The following is a 17295-nucleotide window of genomic DNA, read 5'->3' on the forward strand; positions in this document are numbered from 1 at the left end:
ACAGATGAATGTATCCCTAGATCTTTTGAACTTGAACTACTTTATCCAATTATTTTAAAAAAGGATTGTAAAGAGTCATCTAGCTAGAAGATCATTAAGAAATACAAATAAAATAAAACAAATAAAACACAGAAGAGGGAACAGAGAAGCTGATAGGACTTCCAGATCTTAAGTCCTTCTGGGACAAAGAATAGCAATCCAAAACACTGGAGGTTCTTTAGCTCTGAAGATGATACTCCTCTAGTGTGCAATCCTTTTTCTTATTTCTCCATGCCTTTCAACATGAGATTACCTAGAAAACACAAAATAGGACAGTCTCCAAGTATTATGCTATTCTGTTTTAAGAGAGCCATCCCCATTATGAGCTATCTTCAGGCTGATATTCCCTGGAATCTTTTTTTCTTTTTAAAACAAACAAACAAACAAACAACAAAGTCAGAAGTGGGATCTGGCAGGTGCTTAGTAGGTTTATGAAACACAGACCATATAGCTAGTGTTTCCGAGTCCAAAGTATTAGAGTTTTCCCATTGAGGGGGAAGACAGCTTTGATGAATCTATCAGGACATGAACAGTCTAAAACTAACCAGAAGCCCTCTGGGCAGCTAGGAGGATAAAGAGAAATGAATATGCAAAAGCACAGAATTAAAATGTCTGAACGTGGACTTGGGATCAAGGGAATGAGAATTCCAAGTAGGCATGGGGATCTAAGAGAGACTCAAGCTGCTGTTAATCTCTTCCTCACTCCAAAGAAAACAGAGAGACAAAAGCCTAAAGCTAAAGCCTGATGCCCTACAATCTTAGCCAACTCAGTAATGGAAATGTAGGATGAAAGCTCTATAAAGTAGCTACCATGTTATCTCTGTATCTGAGGTCATATGAGGCCTCAAAGTAAAAGAAATAAGCTAACAAGGATGATTACTGAACAACTTCACTTATAGGTGGAACTTAGCAAACAAGATCAGAAAGGGAAAATCCAATGTAAAAACTTGGACTAGGTTTGGTGCATTGCACCAAGGCAAAGGACTCTGGAGAAGGAGAGGAAGGGGAGGTATGGAGTGACATTGCTGCCCTGCTGAATGTAGAAAAGGGTATATGTAGGGAGTGAAATGAAAAGTTGTATCTATGTGTCAACAACTGTGCTGTAAACAACTGCTCCCTAATAAAATGATTTTTTTAAAAGAATGGAAGTGAAGCAAATTCAGATTACTTGATGTTATGTTTACTAGGGAATAACAGGCCATAATATCAGGTCACACCCAGTATAAGGATCACACTTAATAACTTAATCTTGGGAGGCAAGTATGGCCAGGAGAACAGAATTTCTTGCCAGGACATGTAAGAGTCCCTGTCACTCCCTTCCTAACTTCAGCCCTCTGATTGATATTATACTTTCCCCTTTGACCCTATGTGGTAGTTTACACAAGACTCCCTAATCCCAACACCTGTGTCTCTAAGAATTCCTGGGAATTGACAGTGACCCCTTCCCTCTATCCTCTGTAGCCCCAGCTAATGATTGGTGGAGATTAGTGTATTCTGTAATACTCACATGTCCAAGTTCAGCACTTGAATTCCCACATAAAGATAGCTGTTTTTTCTGTTTTTGTTTTTTTAAGTATCTCATTGCCTTTATTTGCATTTCTCTGATAAGCGTTTTCTCTGGACATTATTTCTCTTTTTTGCTCTTTCTCTTTTTAATTTTTTTATTTATAAAAAGGAAACATTGATTAAACCATAAGATAAGAAGGGTACAACTCCACACAATTCCCACCACGACAACTCTTTATCCCATCCCCTCCCCTGATAGCTTTCTTTTTTTATATATTTATTTTATTTATTTATTCCCTTTTGTTGCCCTTGTTGTTTTATTGTTGTAGTTATTATTGTTGTCGTTGTTGGATAGGACAGAGAGAAATGGAGAGAGGAGGGGAAGACAGAGAGGAGGAGAGAAAGATAGACACCTGCAGACCTGCTTCACTGCCTGTGAAGTGACTCCCCTGCAGGTGGGGAGCCGGGGTTCGAACCTGGATCCTTATGCCGGTCCTTGTGCTTTGCGCCACCTGCGCTTAACCCGCTGCGCTACAGCCCGACTCCCCCCTGATAGCTTTCTTATTCTTTAACCCTCTGGGAGTATGGACCCAACCTTCTGCATCCCACAATGACCATGGGTCCATACTCCAAGATAGCTGTTTAATGACACTCCTTTCCTAGCTGCTCTCCTAGTCCCACTTCATTTTCTCAGTGTTCTCCTGGTATTACTCAGGATCTCCTAACCTCAACTCCTCAATAAATCATTTTAATTTAAATTCATATTTTAGGGATAGGGACCTATCCTAAGATACCCTGAGTTTTATTCATCATCTCAAGGTCTCACTTAATCTCCTGCCATAAACCAAAAGAATTTTAACTGAGGACAAATATACAGGGTCCTGATTTGGGCCAGTGTGGGCTTTCTATATATGAAGACTAAGAGTAGTAGGTGATCATAGGGTTCAACAAAATCGCTCACCTAGAGAGCGTTCCTGCTCTACCATGTGTTCTCTCTCTCCATACAAACACACACACACACACACACACACACACACACACACACACACACACACACCCCTCATAAGATAAGTGCTTTCTCAAAAGTTAATTATAAGACCAGGAGAGTATGAGTAAAGAGAGGGACATTATGTAGCAGGAGTTGCAAGGAGAGATACAACGGAGGACTGTTGGCACCAAAAACAGAAAGAAGAATGAAATGGAGCAAATGTGCCTTGCCTCTTCTTTAGTCCTAAAGATGTACCCAAATTCTCCATCCATTAATTCCTGGGTTGACTTATTATTATTATTTTTTTTTTGCCCTCACTTATAGCACCTCCCTTTATATCAGCATATTCTCCCTAATTTTCAAGTCTTCTCTCCCCTACTTCTTAGGCCAGTTTTATGCCCCGAACTTGGACCCAGATTATTTCCAAAAATCACACTGTTTTATTTTATTGAGGAGTTAATGGTTTACAGTATAGTGTTTAATATAAAGGAATAACCTCTCATTTTCCCTTGACTGTTGTCTAGGAGATACACCAGTACTCCAGTGGCCCTTTATCCTGTCCATTTACCCCCTTCCCAGAGTCCTTTGCTTTGGTGCAATAGACAGCATCCGGTCCAAGTGTCACCTTACGTCCTCCCTTATTGTCACTTTAAAAAAATTACTTATTTCTTATTTTTTTGTGTATTTTATTTATTTATTAGATAGAGACAGCCAGAAATTGAGAGAGAAGGGGGCGGTAGAGAGGAAGAGAGACAGTACTGCTTCCAAATTGCAGTTTTCCCCTGCAGGTGGGGCCCAGGAGCTTGTAGCTGGGTCCTTGTACATTGTAACATGTGCATTTAATCAGGTACACCACCACCTGGCTCCTCTCCCATACTGTTTTTTCTTTATTTATCTATTTATTTACTTTTGCCTCCATGGTTATTGCTGGGGCTCAGTGCCTCCACTATGAATCCACTGCTCCTAGAGGCTATTTTTAACATTTGTTGCCCTTGTGCTATTATTGTTGTTATCGGTGTCATTGTTGGATAGGACAGAGAGAAATCAAGGGAATATGGGAAGACAGAGAGGGGAGAGAAAGATAGACACCTGCAGACTTGCTTCACCAGCAGTGAAGCGACCTCCTGCAGGTGAGGAGCTGGGGCCTCGAACCAGGATCCTTATGCTAGTCCGTGCACTTTGCTGTTCTTTATTCTTAAATTTAACCTATAAGTGAGATTATTTGCTATTGGTTTTTCTCTTTCTGGCTTGTTTCATTGACCATGTGCATTCTTAAATCTGTTCTCATGGGCAGCTGCCAGGCTCTTAAGACTATCTTGTTCATGTGATGCTTCCTGTAATCCTTAGCAAGTAAATCCTTTCCCAAAATTTCAAAGGTGCCCCCCCTTTTTTTATGGGTGAAGGCTACATTCCATTTTGAATTCTTTGAGCATTTTGACACTTTTCCAATAAGCACTTCCACCCTCAGTTGCCCTGTCATTTCAGTGATCTATTTGTTACCAGATCCTTCTTTCTGTTTAAACATCTTCTTCACAGTCTGACACATAGAGCCATCTCCAAGGCACACGCCACAGCGGTCCTCTGTGGCGCTGGAGTCAATCTCATAGTCACAACCAACTATCTGCAGAGAAGAGAAGTTAAAGATGAATGATAGTGGCAGAAAGTAGTACATTGATCTGGGACCTCTAGGGTTTCCTTTCTTCCTTTGATCTTGATGAGCTCTGGACTAAGGGGCAGATAGAAAAGCAAATGTTCCCTTTCCTTAGTGGCAGCTGAAGGGATAACCAAAGCCTTCAGAGATGATAAAGGAAATGATTGCTTTAGAGGAGGAAGAAAACAGATTGACTTGGCCCCCAAGTTCCCAAGTGGGCTGAAGAATTTAACATGGTTTCAAAACTTTACTTGTGCAAATATATAGAGTAGGTGGAACAGAAAGTTCCTTTCAAAGTAGCAGACTTAACATTCCTCCAATACTGAGTTTAATGGGGGCAATATTATATTATAAAAGCAATATTATAGCTCCCCTCACATCTGACTGTTCCATTACTTTACAGTAGGGGTCTGGGTCTTGATGGTAGAAAAGAACCTAAGTTGGGTGTGAGAGCGTTCTGCAGACACCAATTACAGAAAAATGAGAAACTATATCCATGTATCGACAATTATATTGTAACCCATTAGCCACACCCCCAATAAGTGATAAAACAAAAGAAAAAATTGAACATTCAATTTAATTTCTCTATTGCTCACTTTTTTCTATGGTCTAGTATCCTTATGCATTTTCACTTATGTAGGGCTTATGGAAGATAAAAAGGCAAAATCCTGGTTTTATTTTCATGGCTAGGAAGACATGCCTAGGATTTTTAAAAAACTTTTATTAGTAATTTAATAGTGATTGACAAGAATATAAGATGGCAGGAATATATGTCCACTACACCACTCCCAAGAGGAGTGGACATCTTCTCCTCTCAAAGATGATTTTCACTCTTGCTTTAAAACCATCTCTAATTTTCAGAAGCTTAAACAATTTGAGTGTTTAAACATACCTGCCAGCAGCTTAATGGAGAATTAATGTCCACTGACAGGAAACAACTTCATACCTCAGATTAACCATCTTTAATATTTGTTAGGTCGAAAGACTGTGCTACTTGACCCAGATAGGGAAGACATAATTAAGTGCTAAGTGATTAAAGAATAAAAATGTAATCATGCTAATCTCAGTGGAAAAGAAGACTCAATTTGCCTGGTTATGTGCTTTTATGAGTAAAATGTCAAGCTTTCATTTGTGACACGTTCGTCAGGATTCAGCACCCTCTAATAAGCTGACTTTTATAAATCATACAACAAACCATCTTCATTCCTTCATTGGTTTGGAAGGACCCAGGGAAATAATGAATTCTGAGATATATTAAATTTAAAGTGTTTTTTAAAATATCTATCAAGACAGGAAAGGTAAATGTGAAGAGTAAAGGTAGAAAAATAGGTATCTTGAGCCCACTTCCCTTTCTGAATGGATGGTCATGTTTACCTGCATATCTCAGAATCAAGGGTGAGAGAAGACAGATACATTTTCCCAACACACTGTTCCATACTACCCCTGGTTTGCTTCTTCAATCCACTGTTCCCAATACAATCAGTGCTAATTTTAAGTATTTAAAAGAAGACCTATCCTGCCAGTAACCAATCCTCCTTATAGTACATTAAACTTAAGAAATAAGTAGATGGTACTTTCTTCTGCTATGTCACATGGTCTGGCAAGAGAGCCTAAAGTATATGGACTTCTGCCTTTAGTGAGACCAGTTGTCATCCAATGCTGATAATGGCTCTCTTCAGACATGATGCAATCTCCCTAATGATTTGTTTTTGTTGTTGTTGTTCAAAAAACAGCAAGAGCAAAAAAAAATGAGTAAAATTTAGAGAAATTAGTTTTCATCAAATTTAAGCCCTATACAAATGAATAATATGTATTTGTAGCAAGTTTCATTTTTCACCTATGAGCTAAAATTCTTTCACTTTGTAAATTAAGTGACTAAGAACTGAAATTCCAGCTGGTGTGATGACCTAATCCACTTGGAATGCCACCATTTCTTTCTGCAGTCATTTGCAAAGTCAGAGGCAGGAAAAATGCTCTAAAATGAGATACATTCTTAGTGAATACAGATTCTCGTGTGGAAGGAATTAGGGCAGAGCTGTGATTAGTTAAAAAGTACAGATGCTTGATGAGATTGTCATGCATTAGTGAACTGTGGCAATAATGATTCTCTTAGCCTGATTTTGATGGCCAAGAAATAGTTCCCGGCATTACTATGGAAAGAGATTGGGAATCTCTCAGTCAGCCTGGAACAAAAAGTTGATTTGGTTCATCTAGTAGAGTGAGATGGAAAATACTGTCTTGATACATCATAAAGATTTAAGACAGTTTCTGAGAGAAATATGGGGGCAATAGGATGTAGAGCAGGCAGGAAGATTGCTGGTATGGTTCAGAACTCAGAAAGGTTTTGTGACTTTGTTAGAAAGTGAACCACCTGAGATGGAATTAGAGTATACTATGAAAGGAAAGGTCTCACCCGAGTAATGAAGCTGAAGGGTTGTCATTCCACACGTGAAGTCTCTGGACACTCCTACCCTATGGTTTTGTTAATTAATCCTTTCTTAAATAAAAAAGAAAAAAAAAGAACTCAGAAAGGATTGAAGACACTGATTTTCTGAGGGCATACATTCACAAAGTTAAATTTTTATTTAATGAAGTACATAGTTGGGTAATGCAAGAGCAAAATATGGCTGTATTTGGTATGTGACAGATGAAGCTTCCAGGCTGTTTGGGAAGAAAATTAACTGAAAACTATGTAAATGGTAAAAAATGGGAAGAGAGAAGGGTTTGGAAGTCAAAGATCTTGCAAGATAATTAGGTGGTGTTGTCAGTGTTTCCTTTTTATAAATAAATAAATAGTAAAAACAAAAAATATAATTAGGAGGTTAGGCTATTCTGAGACAGTAGGTGAGACTACAAAGCTTGAAGGTGAGGGAGTAGAAGTACTAATGTAAATATTTACAAACATTTCATACTTGTGATTAAAAATGGAAGATATCCTGAAAAGTCAAAGTTTACTTATGTATTTTTCAACAGGCTCAGGAGTTCAGTAGAATTTAAAAAATGTGTTGAGGCACCTTCTAGTAGTGAATTAGTTTTAACCAAATCTTTATATTAATCTTGGTAATAAAATCTGCAAGTATAGGGGACATAGAGCTAGCTCACCTAACTGAATACATACATTAACATGCTCAAGGAGCAGGGCTCAAGCCCCCACATGGGAGCACTACATAAAGGGAAAGCTTCATGAGCACTGGAACTCTGCTACAGTGTTACTCCTCTCTCTCACTCTTTTTCCTATACCTTCTATCTTAAAAAAAAAAAAAAAAAAAGGCAGGCAAGAGCAGTGGAATTGTGCAGGCACAAGTCCCAGCAAAAATTCTAGCAGAAGAAAAAAAAGGAATCTGTAAATCTAACATGTTAAAAGTGTTGTTAAATATTACAATTTCAAAATAGATAGCTAAATATATATATAAATAAAGGAAACATTCTAATATCCACAAAGAAGATGGATTAGATATGTTTCTGATGATGTATCTTTTCATTTCAATGCATGTTTAATTCCCTTTGGAAAAAAAGTATAGTAAATGAATAGGACAAAGAAAGCTGAAAATATCTACAGCCTGAATCTTTGGAAATAAATTGCACTTAGGCTATTAAAGTAAATTTGACCAGAACTGGTTTTTCAGTGTGCTGCAAGGGAAAGTGGTTAATTTTAGCTTCGAATAGCTTTAACTGGTTTCCTGAAAGAAGGCAAGCTGGGAGAGCCTAGCTTATTGTGTCAAACTGACTTAACTGGTTTCAGAAGAGGCACCTAAAACTTCCTATATTTTGCTCATAATATCTATATATCCCATTGCATGCTAAACATGCTACTTCTAACCATGCAAATGTATTTAGATTTAAAAGAAAATTTTAGCAATACATTCTTTTCTCTATATCTAAACTTCTTATACTTTGCTGTGTAAGACAATGACCTCAGGTAGTTTTGAAAATACCAATTCTCCAACTCCAGAGACTTTAAATTAACAGCTTTAAGAAAGAGCCAAAATATTTGTAGGTTTTAGTATGTGAAGGTGACTAATAGACAGGCTTGAGAACCACTGTTCTAGACAGTGGTGGGACTATTCTAGCCTAAAGGAGAAAATAATAAACTTTCCCACATGAAGAACAGATTTAACTTAAAAAATATTGATTGTGTAGTTATGATAATTAGTGAATCTGAAAGTGGATTCTGCCTGAGTTCTTTAAATTTAAGAGTCTAATCATGATTCACTGTCAGCTTGTTTATTCACAGGAATAATCAAGTTACCTAGTAAGCTTGGGTTACTCACTGTAAGGATAAATCAATAGGCAACTTCAAGGAATGGATATGGAAGGATCTTTTCACAGGGGTATCTGATCCAGAAAATGATAAATTCCTAAAATCAAATGAAATATAGGGGCCAGGTAGTGGCTCATCCAGAAGAGCACACATATTATCATGAAGACCTGGGTTCAAGTTCCCAGTACCCACCTGCAAAGGGGAAGCTCTGTAGTAGTGAAACAGTGCTCCAGACAGATTGCTTCATCTCATTCTCTGTATTCCCTCTCTCATCTAAATTTCTCTATTAAAAAAAAAGGAAAGAAAAGAAAAGAAATTCCATGGGGAGTGGTAGTTTCACCATGCAGGCATTAGGCACCAATGACAACACTGGTGGCAAAAGGGGGGCAATTTATTATATGTTTATGAGTGCCAGGGACTTCATGGAGGGCTTCACATATTTGATTTTATTTAATCATTTTTTTACAACCCATACTGTGAAAATACAATAATCTTAATTTTTTGAAAAAAAAAGTCTCGGAAAGATATGTATTTATACTTAGGTATATTTTCATATATCTGTTAGTAAAAGCACACACATACAAATATGTGTGTAAGACAGAATTATAACATTAATAAATAATGGCACTGAATTCGTATTTTAAGGGTAGAGTTATAATCCACTACTCTCTACTAACATTATTTACTTTAGTTACTTAGGTTAATTCCTTATTTTCCCTTTCCTTTATTAAATAACTTATCTTTAAATTAAGATTCATATTTGGGTGTTGTATTACAACATGTTTATCAGTTTCTTGTACATCAAACCACAAGAAGTAAAACGTTTTTCAGTGGTTTTTAAACACAAAATCATCAAACAAATCAGGTCTAAATAATTTACAAGATAAGTATGATGAAGAAGTAAATGTGGAAAGTAAAATAGAAATCAGAAAAACAAACTAAATTAAGACAAACCATAAAATCTGGCTTATTACCACCTATCATATAATCATCCTAAGTAGATCATGCTGATAATCACTGGGGAAGTAAGTGCAAAAGTGAATTGTGGGAAAAACTATACAAACTATCACTGGGGCCAGGGGGTGGTGCACCTAGTTTAGAGCACATGTTACAGTGTACAAGATCTCAGGTTCGAGCCCTGGGTCTCCACCAGCAGGGGGGAAAGATTCACAAGCAGTGGTGCAGGGCTGCAAGTATCTCTCTGTCTCTCTATCCTCCCTTTCCTCTCAATTTCTGGCTGTCTCTATCCAATAAATAATTAAATATAATAAAGAGTAAAAAAACAAAATAAAAACTATTACTAATTCCAGTTTTCCCTCAAATCTAACTATTCTGTTTTCAAGTAGCCAGTGAATATTTTAGCTCCACTGAAGTACACTGGGTTGCCTTTTCTTAATAAAATTTCCTTTAATTTGTTTCTTCTTCTGTTTGAGTCTGCTCACTACCAAAATAATATCACAGAAATGAAGAGGGAAGCAGACGATAATTATTCATCTCAAAATTATGATTTTGACAAATGCTGAGAAGCCTTGTCTTACAAATTATTTATAAAACACAAATCACATACAAATGCCATGAAAACAAACAAGAAATATAATACTCAACTTGCTGCATTAGTAATGATAATGGTTTTATAAAGTTTTAGATTAAGTAAACATACCCAATACCTTACATATGCCATTAATACAGACATTTCTGCTGTTGCCACCTTCGAAGCAAGGGGTACCATCAATGACAGCATCCAGCATTTTCTCAGAAAACTGTCCATCAATGGGTCGGCAGTAGAGCTCACAAGGATGTGCTGAAATGAAAAAGAGACAAATTCTTACAGATTAGTGCTTTTGCTCTAGAGCCCTTTCAGCAGGATTCTTTGCTGTGTGTATACTGTAGGCCTGCATTTGTATCCATCTTTTGGCTTTCTGTGACACATGCTGAAATATAGACTCTTTGGAGTTAAAGAGTTTAACAACAAAGTAAATATGAAAGATTGCTTTTAAAATGCTGAACCCTTTTGATTAAGTGGTGAAGCCTTTAATCTGCTATTGAACTGGGGAAGGGGGTGGCACACCTAGTTAAGTGTACAGGTTACAATGCTTAAGGACCCAGGTTTGAGCCCCCCACTCAAAGGGGGGACACTTCGTGGGCTGTGATGCAAGTCTAAAGGTGTCTTTCTCTCTCTCTATCTCCCTTCCCCTCTCAATTACTCTGTTTTATCAAATTAAAAAAAGGGGAGGGGGATAAGTGGTGGCATACCAGGCTAAGTGCATAGTATGAAGTACATGGACCCGTGCAAGGATCCCAGTTAGAGCCCAGGCTCCCTACCTGCAGAGGGGTCACTTCACAAGTGGTGAAGCAGGTCTGCAGGTGTCTGTCTTTCTACCTTTCTACCTCCCCCTCCTATCTGTCGTCTCTTAATTTCTCTCTGTCCTATCAAATAAGATAAAAAAAAAAAATACCTCCAGGAGTGGAGGAGTGGTGAATTCTTAGTCCTGGCACTGAGCCCCAGCAATAACCCTGGAGGAAAAAAGAAAAGAAAAAATGGCCACTGGGAGTGCTGGATTCATAGTGCTGGCACTGAGCTGCATCAATAAGCTTGGTGGCAATACAATTAAAATAAAAAAATAAAATATAAAAATCAGTTTTGTCTTTTGATTTTAATGAGTATTTCTTAATATTATTATCCAAAAAAAAGTTCCACCATCCTGTTTGAACAGAATACAATTGCAATCTTTGGTCCAATTAGCCCACTCAGTTACCTATGCTTCCTGTGAGAGGATTAATCAGACAGGGTGAGGGCACGAGTTCACCAGTAAATTACTTTGCATGTTTCACTTAGCTGAATTATAAATGAATTTTAATGCTAAAGGTAAAGAAAATCAAGTGACTCAAAGGACTCATTAGAACAGATAACCCAGTCTGATACAGTGAAAATACTCAACTCTGTGGAGGTGATGGAATTTATACTGAGCCCTAACCGAGTCCTTTATTTTGGCAACTTTGGTTACCTCCTGGGAAAGCAGACTACTTCCAGGTGGTGCTTTTGTTTAGGCAGTGACAGAGCTAGCCATACTATTGAGAAAGAAGTTCTACAATGTCTCCCAAGTCATTTCCTGTCCTGAAGTCTTCTGGCTATGATTCAATGGCATTTTGCATAGTAATATCTATAAGTCATATTTGCTTTGTTAATTTTCTCAGACAATGCACCTATTGCACCACATATGACATCACATTATCTTCCTTTGCTAACATCTTTCTCTTTTAAATTTTGAACAGAGACAGTCAGGTTTATACTAGCTTATCACACCAACAAGAACCTACCAGCCCGTCCCCACAATAAACAGATTTAGAAAAGTCTGGCCCTTCTGAATACATTCTCAAGTTTTGTTTTGTTTTTTTCACTTACAGCAAATAGCACTTATTATGCAAAATAAAATTACTGCTTGACTTCTTCAAGCCATATACCTGTATTACTTGAGGCTCTTAATGCAGTGCCTCTTAAGTTATCTGCCTTTTGTGGTTAGATGGTGTTGCACCCTGTAGAGCACACGTTACCATGAACAAAGACAAAAGTTGCTTAGAAGGATAAAAATATTTCTTAGATCAAGGGAAAGTTTCAATTTAATTCATATTTTGTGACTATGGGACAAACTGATTTTCACTATCAGAAATAGTCTAGCTTTTAAAATCCACTTTCATGTCTGATTCCATGGATATAGCCCAGAGCAGTCACCCAGGGCCTCTTTCTTGGTGAATGTGTACATTAATTTGTGCTTTGTTAAGTGACAAGTGACATTCAATGGTGCACCAAAGTATTCGCAGAGGCAGAAGAGGATATGATAAACATATCTGAAGTTAATGCCAGATTGAAAAAAAAACAAACAACTAAACCTTGTGACCAGGTTAAGTGGCTGTGTAAGTAGAAGCATGCCATGCTTGGGTGGTGAGGCCCTGAGTTCTATTCCCATTTCCATCCGGAGAAGTGGCACTCTTATCTCTTTACTTCTTATAAAATAAAATAATCACTAACATAACTTCAAAAAAGGAAATAATAAACATTAAGCAAAGATATAACTTAAAATGGTTCATGTTCGAGCCCCTGACAATGAAGCAGGTCTGCAGGTGTATATCTTTCTCTCTGCTTCTCTGTCTTCTCCTCCTCTCTCCATTTCTCTCTGTTCTATCAACAATGACATCAATAATAACAACAATAAAAGGCAACAAGGGCAATAAAAGGGAATAAATAAATTAAAACTAAAAAATATTAAAAATGTTTATTGTAACAAATAGTGTTTAACTTAAAAAAGACACCCAGTTTAATAATTAATCTTAGATCAGTTGGAGGAAATAAAAAGTTCCCACCAAAACTCAGACAAGCAAATATTAATAAAGACTGGAATTTTGGCTGGTCTAAAATGGCCACTTACTTTTTTTCAATGAAAAGTTCTACGATGCCACCAGGATGCTGTCCAGGCTTCCCTGGACTGAAGACCCCACCAATGTGTCCTGGAGCTCAGCTTCCCCAGAGACATACCCTACTAGGGAAAGAGAGAGGCAGACTGGGAGTATGGACCGACCAGTCAACGCCCATGTTCAGCGGGGAAGCAATTACAGAAGCCAGACCTTCTACCTTCTGCAACCCTCAATGACCCTGGGTCCATGCTCCCAGAGGGATAGAGAATGGGAAAGCTATCAGGGGAGGGGGTGGGTTATGGAGATTGGGTGGTGGGAATTGTGTGGAGTTGTAGCCCTCCTACCTTATGGTTTTGTTCACTAATCCTTTCTTAAATAAAAAATAAAAAAAAGACAAAAAAAAGTTCTACGAAATAATTATTGAAGGGTCTGGGTGGACATCTTAATGCTTATGCAAAAGATTTTCATGCCTAAGGCTCCAAGGTCCCAAGTCTAATCCCTAGTGCCACCATAAACCAGAGCTGAGCAGGTCTCTAATCTTTTTCTGTGTAGCTAGTAAAACAAAATAAATAAAATATGAAAAATTATAATTGTAATCTCCCAATATGGCTATATAATATATATTGTATATGTAACTAATATACATTATAATATATATTAGATCACACAAGAAAACTTTCTACCTAAGCCCCAAATGTTCTTGTAATATACTCTAAGATATATAGTAAGATTTCTAGCATTATCCCTCAGTTGTTACCTGACTTAAGATAGCTTCCTTGCTCAAGAACACTCATTATTTTTTTGCTCTTTGTTTGCTGACATATTTGCTTATCAACTGGGTTTCAAGAACAGAACTTAGTCACTGAGTGAGGACTGCCTACATTCCCCCCCCTTTAAAATTTTTTTCTTTTTTTTATTGGGGAATTAATGTTTTACATTCAACAGTAAGTACAATAGTTTGTACATGCATAACATTCCCCAGTTTCCCATATAACAATACAGCCCCCACTAGGTCCTCTGAATCCTTCTTGGACCTGTATTCTCCCCACCTACCCACCCCAGAGTCTTTTACTTTGGTGCGATATGCCAATTCCATTTCAGGTTCTACTTGTGTTTTCTTTTCTGATCTTGTTTTTCAACTTCTGCCTGAGAGTGAGATCATCCCATATTCATCCTTCTGTTTCTGACTAGTTTCACTCAACATGATTTTTTCAAGGTCCATCCAAGATCGGCTGAAAATAGTGAAGTCACCATTTTTAATAGCTGAGTAGTATTCCATTGTGTATATATACCACAACTTGCTCAGCCACTCATCTGTTGTTGGACACCTGGGTTGCTTCCAGGTTTTGGCTATTACAAATTGTGCTGCCAAGAACATATGTGTACACATTTCTTTTTGGATGGATATGTTGGGTTCCTTAGGATATATCCCCAGGAGAGGAATTGCAGGATCATACGGTAGGTCCATTTCTAGCCTTCTGCGAGTTCTCCAGACTGTTTTCCACAGAGCTTGGACCAATTGACATTCCCACCAGCAGTGTAGGAGGGTTACTTTGACCCCACACCCTATCCAGCATTTGCTGCTGTTACCTTTTCTGATGTATGGCATTTTCACAGGAGTGAAGTGGTATTTCATTGTTGTCTTTATTTGCATTTCTCTGACAGAGACTTGGAGCATTTTTTCATGCGTTTCTCGGCCTTTTGGATCTCTTCTGTGGTGAATATTCTGTCCATGTCCTCCCCCCATTTTTGGATGGGGTTATTTGTTGTCTTGTTGTTGAGTTTGGCAAGCTCTTTATATATGCTAGTTATTAAACTCTTGTCTGATGTATGGCATGTAAAGATCTTCTCCCATTCTGTGAGGGTTCTCTTGGTTTGTGTAGTGGTTTCTTTTGCTGTGAAGAAGCTTTTTAATTTGATGTAGTCCCATAGGTTTATACTTACCTTAGTCTTCTTTGTAATTGGATTCGTTTCATTGAAGATGTCTTTAAAATTTATGCGAAAAAGAGTTCTGCCAATATTTTCTTCTAAGTATCTGATAGTTTGTGGTCTAACATCCAATCCTTGATCCACTTGGAATCTCCCAGATCTCAGATTGTACTATAGGGCCATTGTCATCAATACTGTTTGGTACTGGAACATGAATAGACACACTGACCAGTGGAATAGAATTGAGAGCCCAGAAGTGAGCCCCCACACCTGTGGACATCTAATCTTTGATAAAGGGGCTGAGACTATTAAATGGGAAAAGCAGAGTCTCTTCAACAAATTATGTTGGAAACAATGGGTTGAAACATGCAGAAGAATGAAACTGAAGCACTGTATTTCACCAAATACAAAAAAATTATTTATAAAATGAAAATATTGACAAGACTATTGGGTAAGAGGGGTTCAATCCCACAAAATTCTCACCACTAGAGGTCCCTATCCCACCCCCTCCCTTGAAAAGTTCCTATTCTTTATTCCTTTGGGAGCATGGACCCAGGATCACTATGGGCTACAGAAGGTGGAAGGTCTGGCTTCTATAATTGCTTCTTTACTGAAGATGGGCGTTAGCAAGTCTATCCATACTCCTAGCCTTACTTTCTCTTTCCCTAGTGGGGCAGGTTTCGGGAGAGGTGGTGTTTCAGGACACATTGTTGAGGCTGTCTGCTCAGGTTGAAGTCATGTTGATGTCATGGTAGCATCTACAACTTGGTGGCAGAATAATGAAGCTGGAGGGTTGACATTCTACATCTGGCATCTTTGGACATAATCCAAAGTGAAACATGTCGAGGTGGTACTGGTTGCATTGATTAGGTTGAACTCAGCAGATACAGTAGCAATTGGTATGAATCAAGAGAAGTATGTAGGAAAGCGAGCCCCACCCAAAGACTCCAGGACTGGGATAAATATGAATTTTATAGGGAATAGGGAAGGTTTCTATTGACTTAAAGTTTAAGAAGGCAATAGATAGTTATAATAAAGTTATAGGGCAGGGGTATAGCATAATGGTTATGCAAAGAGACTTTCATGCCTGAGGCTTTCAAGTCCCAGGTTCAATCCCCTACACCACCATAAGCCAGAGCTGAGCAGTGCTCTGTTAAAAAGTAAATAAATAAATAAATAAAGTTATTTGGAAATTTGGTTAACTTTGAAAATCCCATTGTTAGGATTTTCTGTATCTTATAAGATTTCACTATGACTTATGTCATTTAGTTGCTTCTGTTCTCCCTGGTTGACTATAGGTGGTTTAATATGAGCTTCGATTCCCCAGAACACCATCCCACTAGGGAAAGAGAGAGAGAGGCTGGAATATAGATCAACCTGTCAACGCCCATGTTCAGTGGGGAAGCAATTACTGAAGTCAGACCTCCCACCGTCTGCATCCCACAATGACCTTGGGTTCATACTCCCAGAGGTAGTATGAAAGAATAGGAAAGCTATCAGGGGAGGGGATGGGATATGGAGCTCTGACGGTGGGAATTGTGTGGAGTTGTACCCCTCTTATCCTATAGTTTTGTCAGTGTTTCCTTTTTATAAAAAAATAATAAAAATTACAAAAAAAATTATGCTGTCGCTCCTTCCCTAGAAAGTTTCCCAGATATCAATCATCTCAGAAAGCTCCATTATTGGGGCTGGGTGGTGACGCACCTGGTTGAGTACGTATGTTACAGTGCACAAGGACCCAGGTTTGAGTCCCTAATCCCCACCTGCAGGGGGAAAGCTTCACAAGTGGTGAAGCAGTGCTACAAGTGTATCTCTGTCTCCTTCACTCTCTGTGTTCCCCTTCCTGTGTTCCTCATTTCTGGCTGTCTCTATCAAATAAATAACTATTTAAAAAATGGAAAACAAAAAAAATATTTCAAAGAAAAAGTCATTGTTAAAAATGTATTAAAATTTGAGCCCACTATTAAAATTTATTCAGGTTACCAATTTGAAATCTTGAGTGCTTAGGTAGAAAAAAGATGTACAAAGAACAGGGGTCTATGCATCAAGAAGTTTGAGAAATTCAATCCATTTTCCCTTCTCATACTTATTAAATAGTGATTTATAAAACTATAATTTAATAGGAGTGTATATTAATACCATGACCACCCCCCAAAGGTCTGTGTCCATACCCCCAACTGTGAAGCAAAAAAATCTATCCTTACCCTCTCCTTCCCCTCTGCCAAGAGTTTTTTACTTTGGTGCAATACTCCAAACAAAGTCAAATTCTGTTTTGCATTTCCCTTTCTGTTTTTCTTTCTCAACTTCTGTTTATGAGTGGAATCATCCCATATAAGTCTTTGTCTTTCTGACTTAGCTCATTTAACATAATTCATTCTAGCTCCATCCAAGATGGGTTAGAGAATTGGGTTCATAATTCTTGATAGCTGAGTAGTATTAATAACCACACTTTTCTCAGCCATTCATCTGCTGTTGGGAAAATGGGCTGACTCCAAGTTTTGGCTATTAGAA

The 17295-nt window shown here is 38.0% G+C and overlaps 1 protein-coding gene across 3 annotated transcripts in view; it reads right to left on the reverse strand.

Moving 5' to 3' along the window:
* Positions 1-17295, reverse strand: part of ADAMTS12 (ADAM metallopeptidase with thrombospondin type 1 motif 12) — a 422633-nt gene that overhangs the window by 127058 nt on the left and 278280 nt on the right. Inside the window, exons 13-14 of one of the 3 annotated variants that reach the window (XR_009549943.1) lie at positions 10106-10246; positions 4034-4154 (exon numbers count right to left, since the gene is read on the reverse strand). Coding sequence is in view for 2 of the 3 variants with exons in the window: in XM_007535890.3 (XP_007535952.2) it covers positions 4034-4154; positions 10113-10246 (255 nt within the window). In the remaining variant the exon portion in view is untranslated. The remainder of the gene's footprint in view (positions 1-4033; positions 4155-10105; positions 10247-17295) is intronic. The other 2 variants (XM_007535890.3, XM_060191210.1) reach the window with 2 other exon arrangements.

The sequence above is a fragment of the Erinaceus europaeus genome, chromosome 5 (assembly GCF_950295315.1).
Source record: "Erinaceus europaeus chromosome 5, mEriEur2.1, whole genome shotgun sequence".
NCBI classification, from domain to species: Eukaryota; Metazoa; Chordata; class Mammalia; order Eulipotyphla; family Erinaceidae; genus Erinaceus; species Erinaceus europaeus.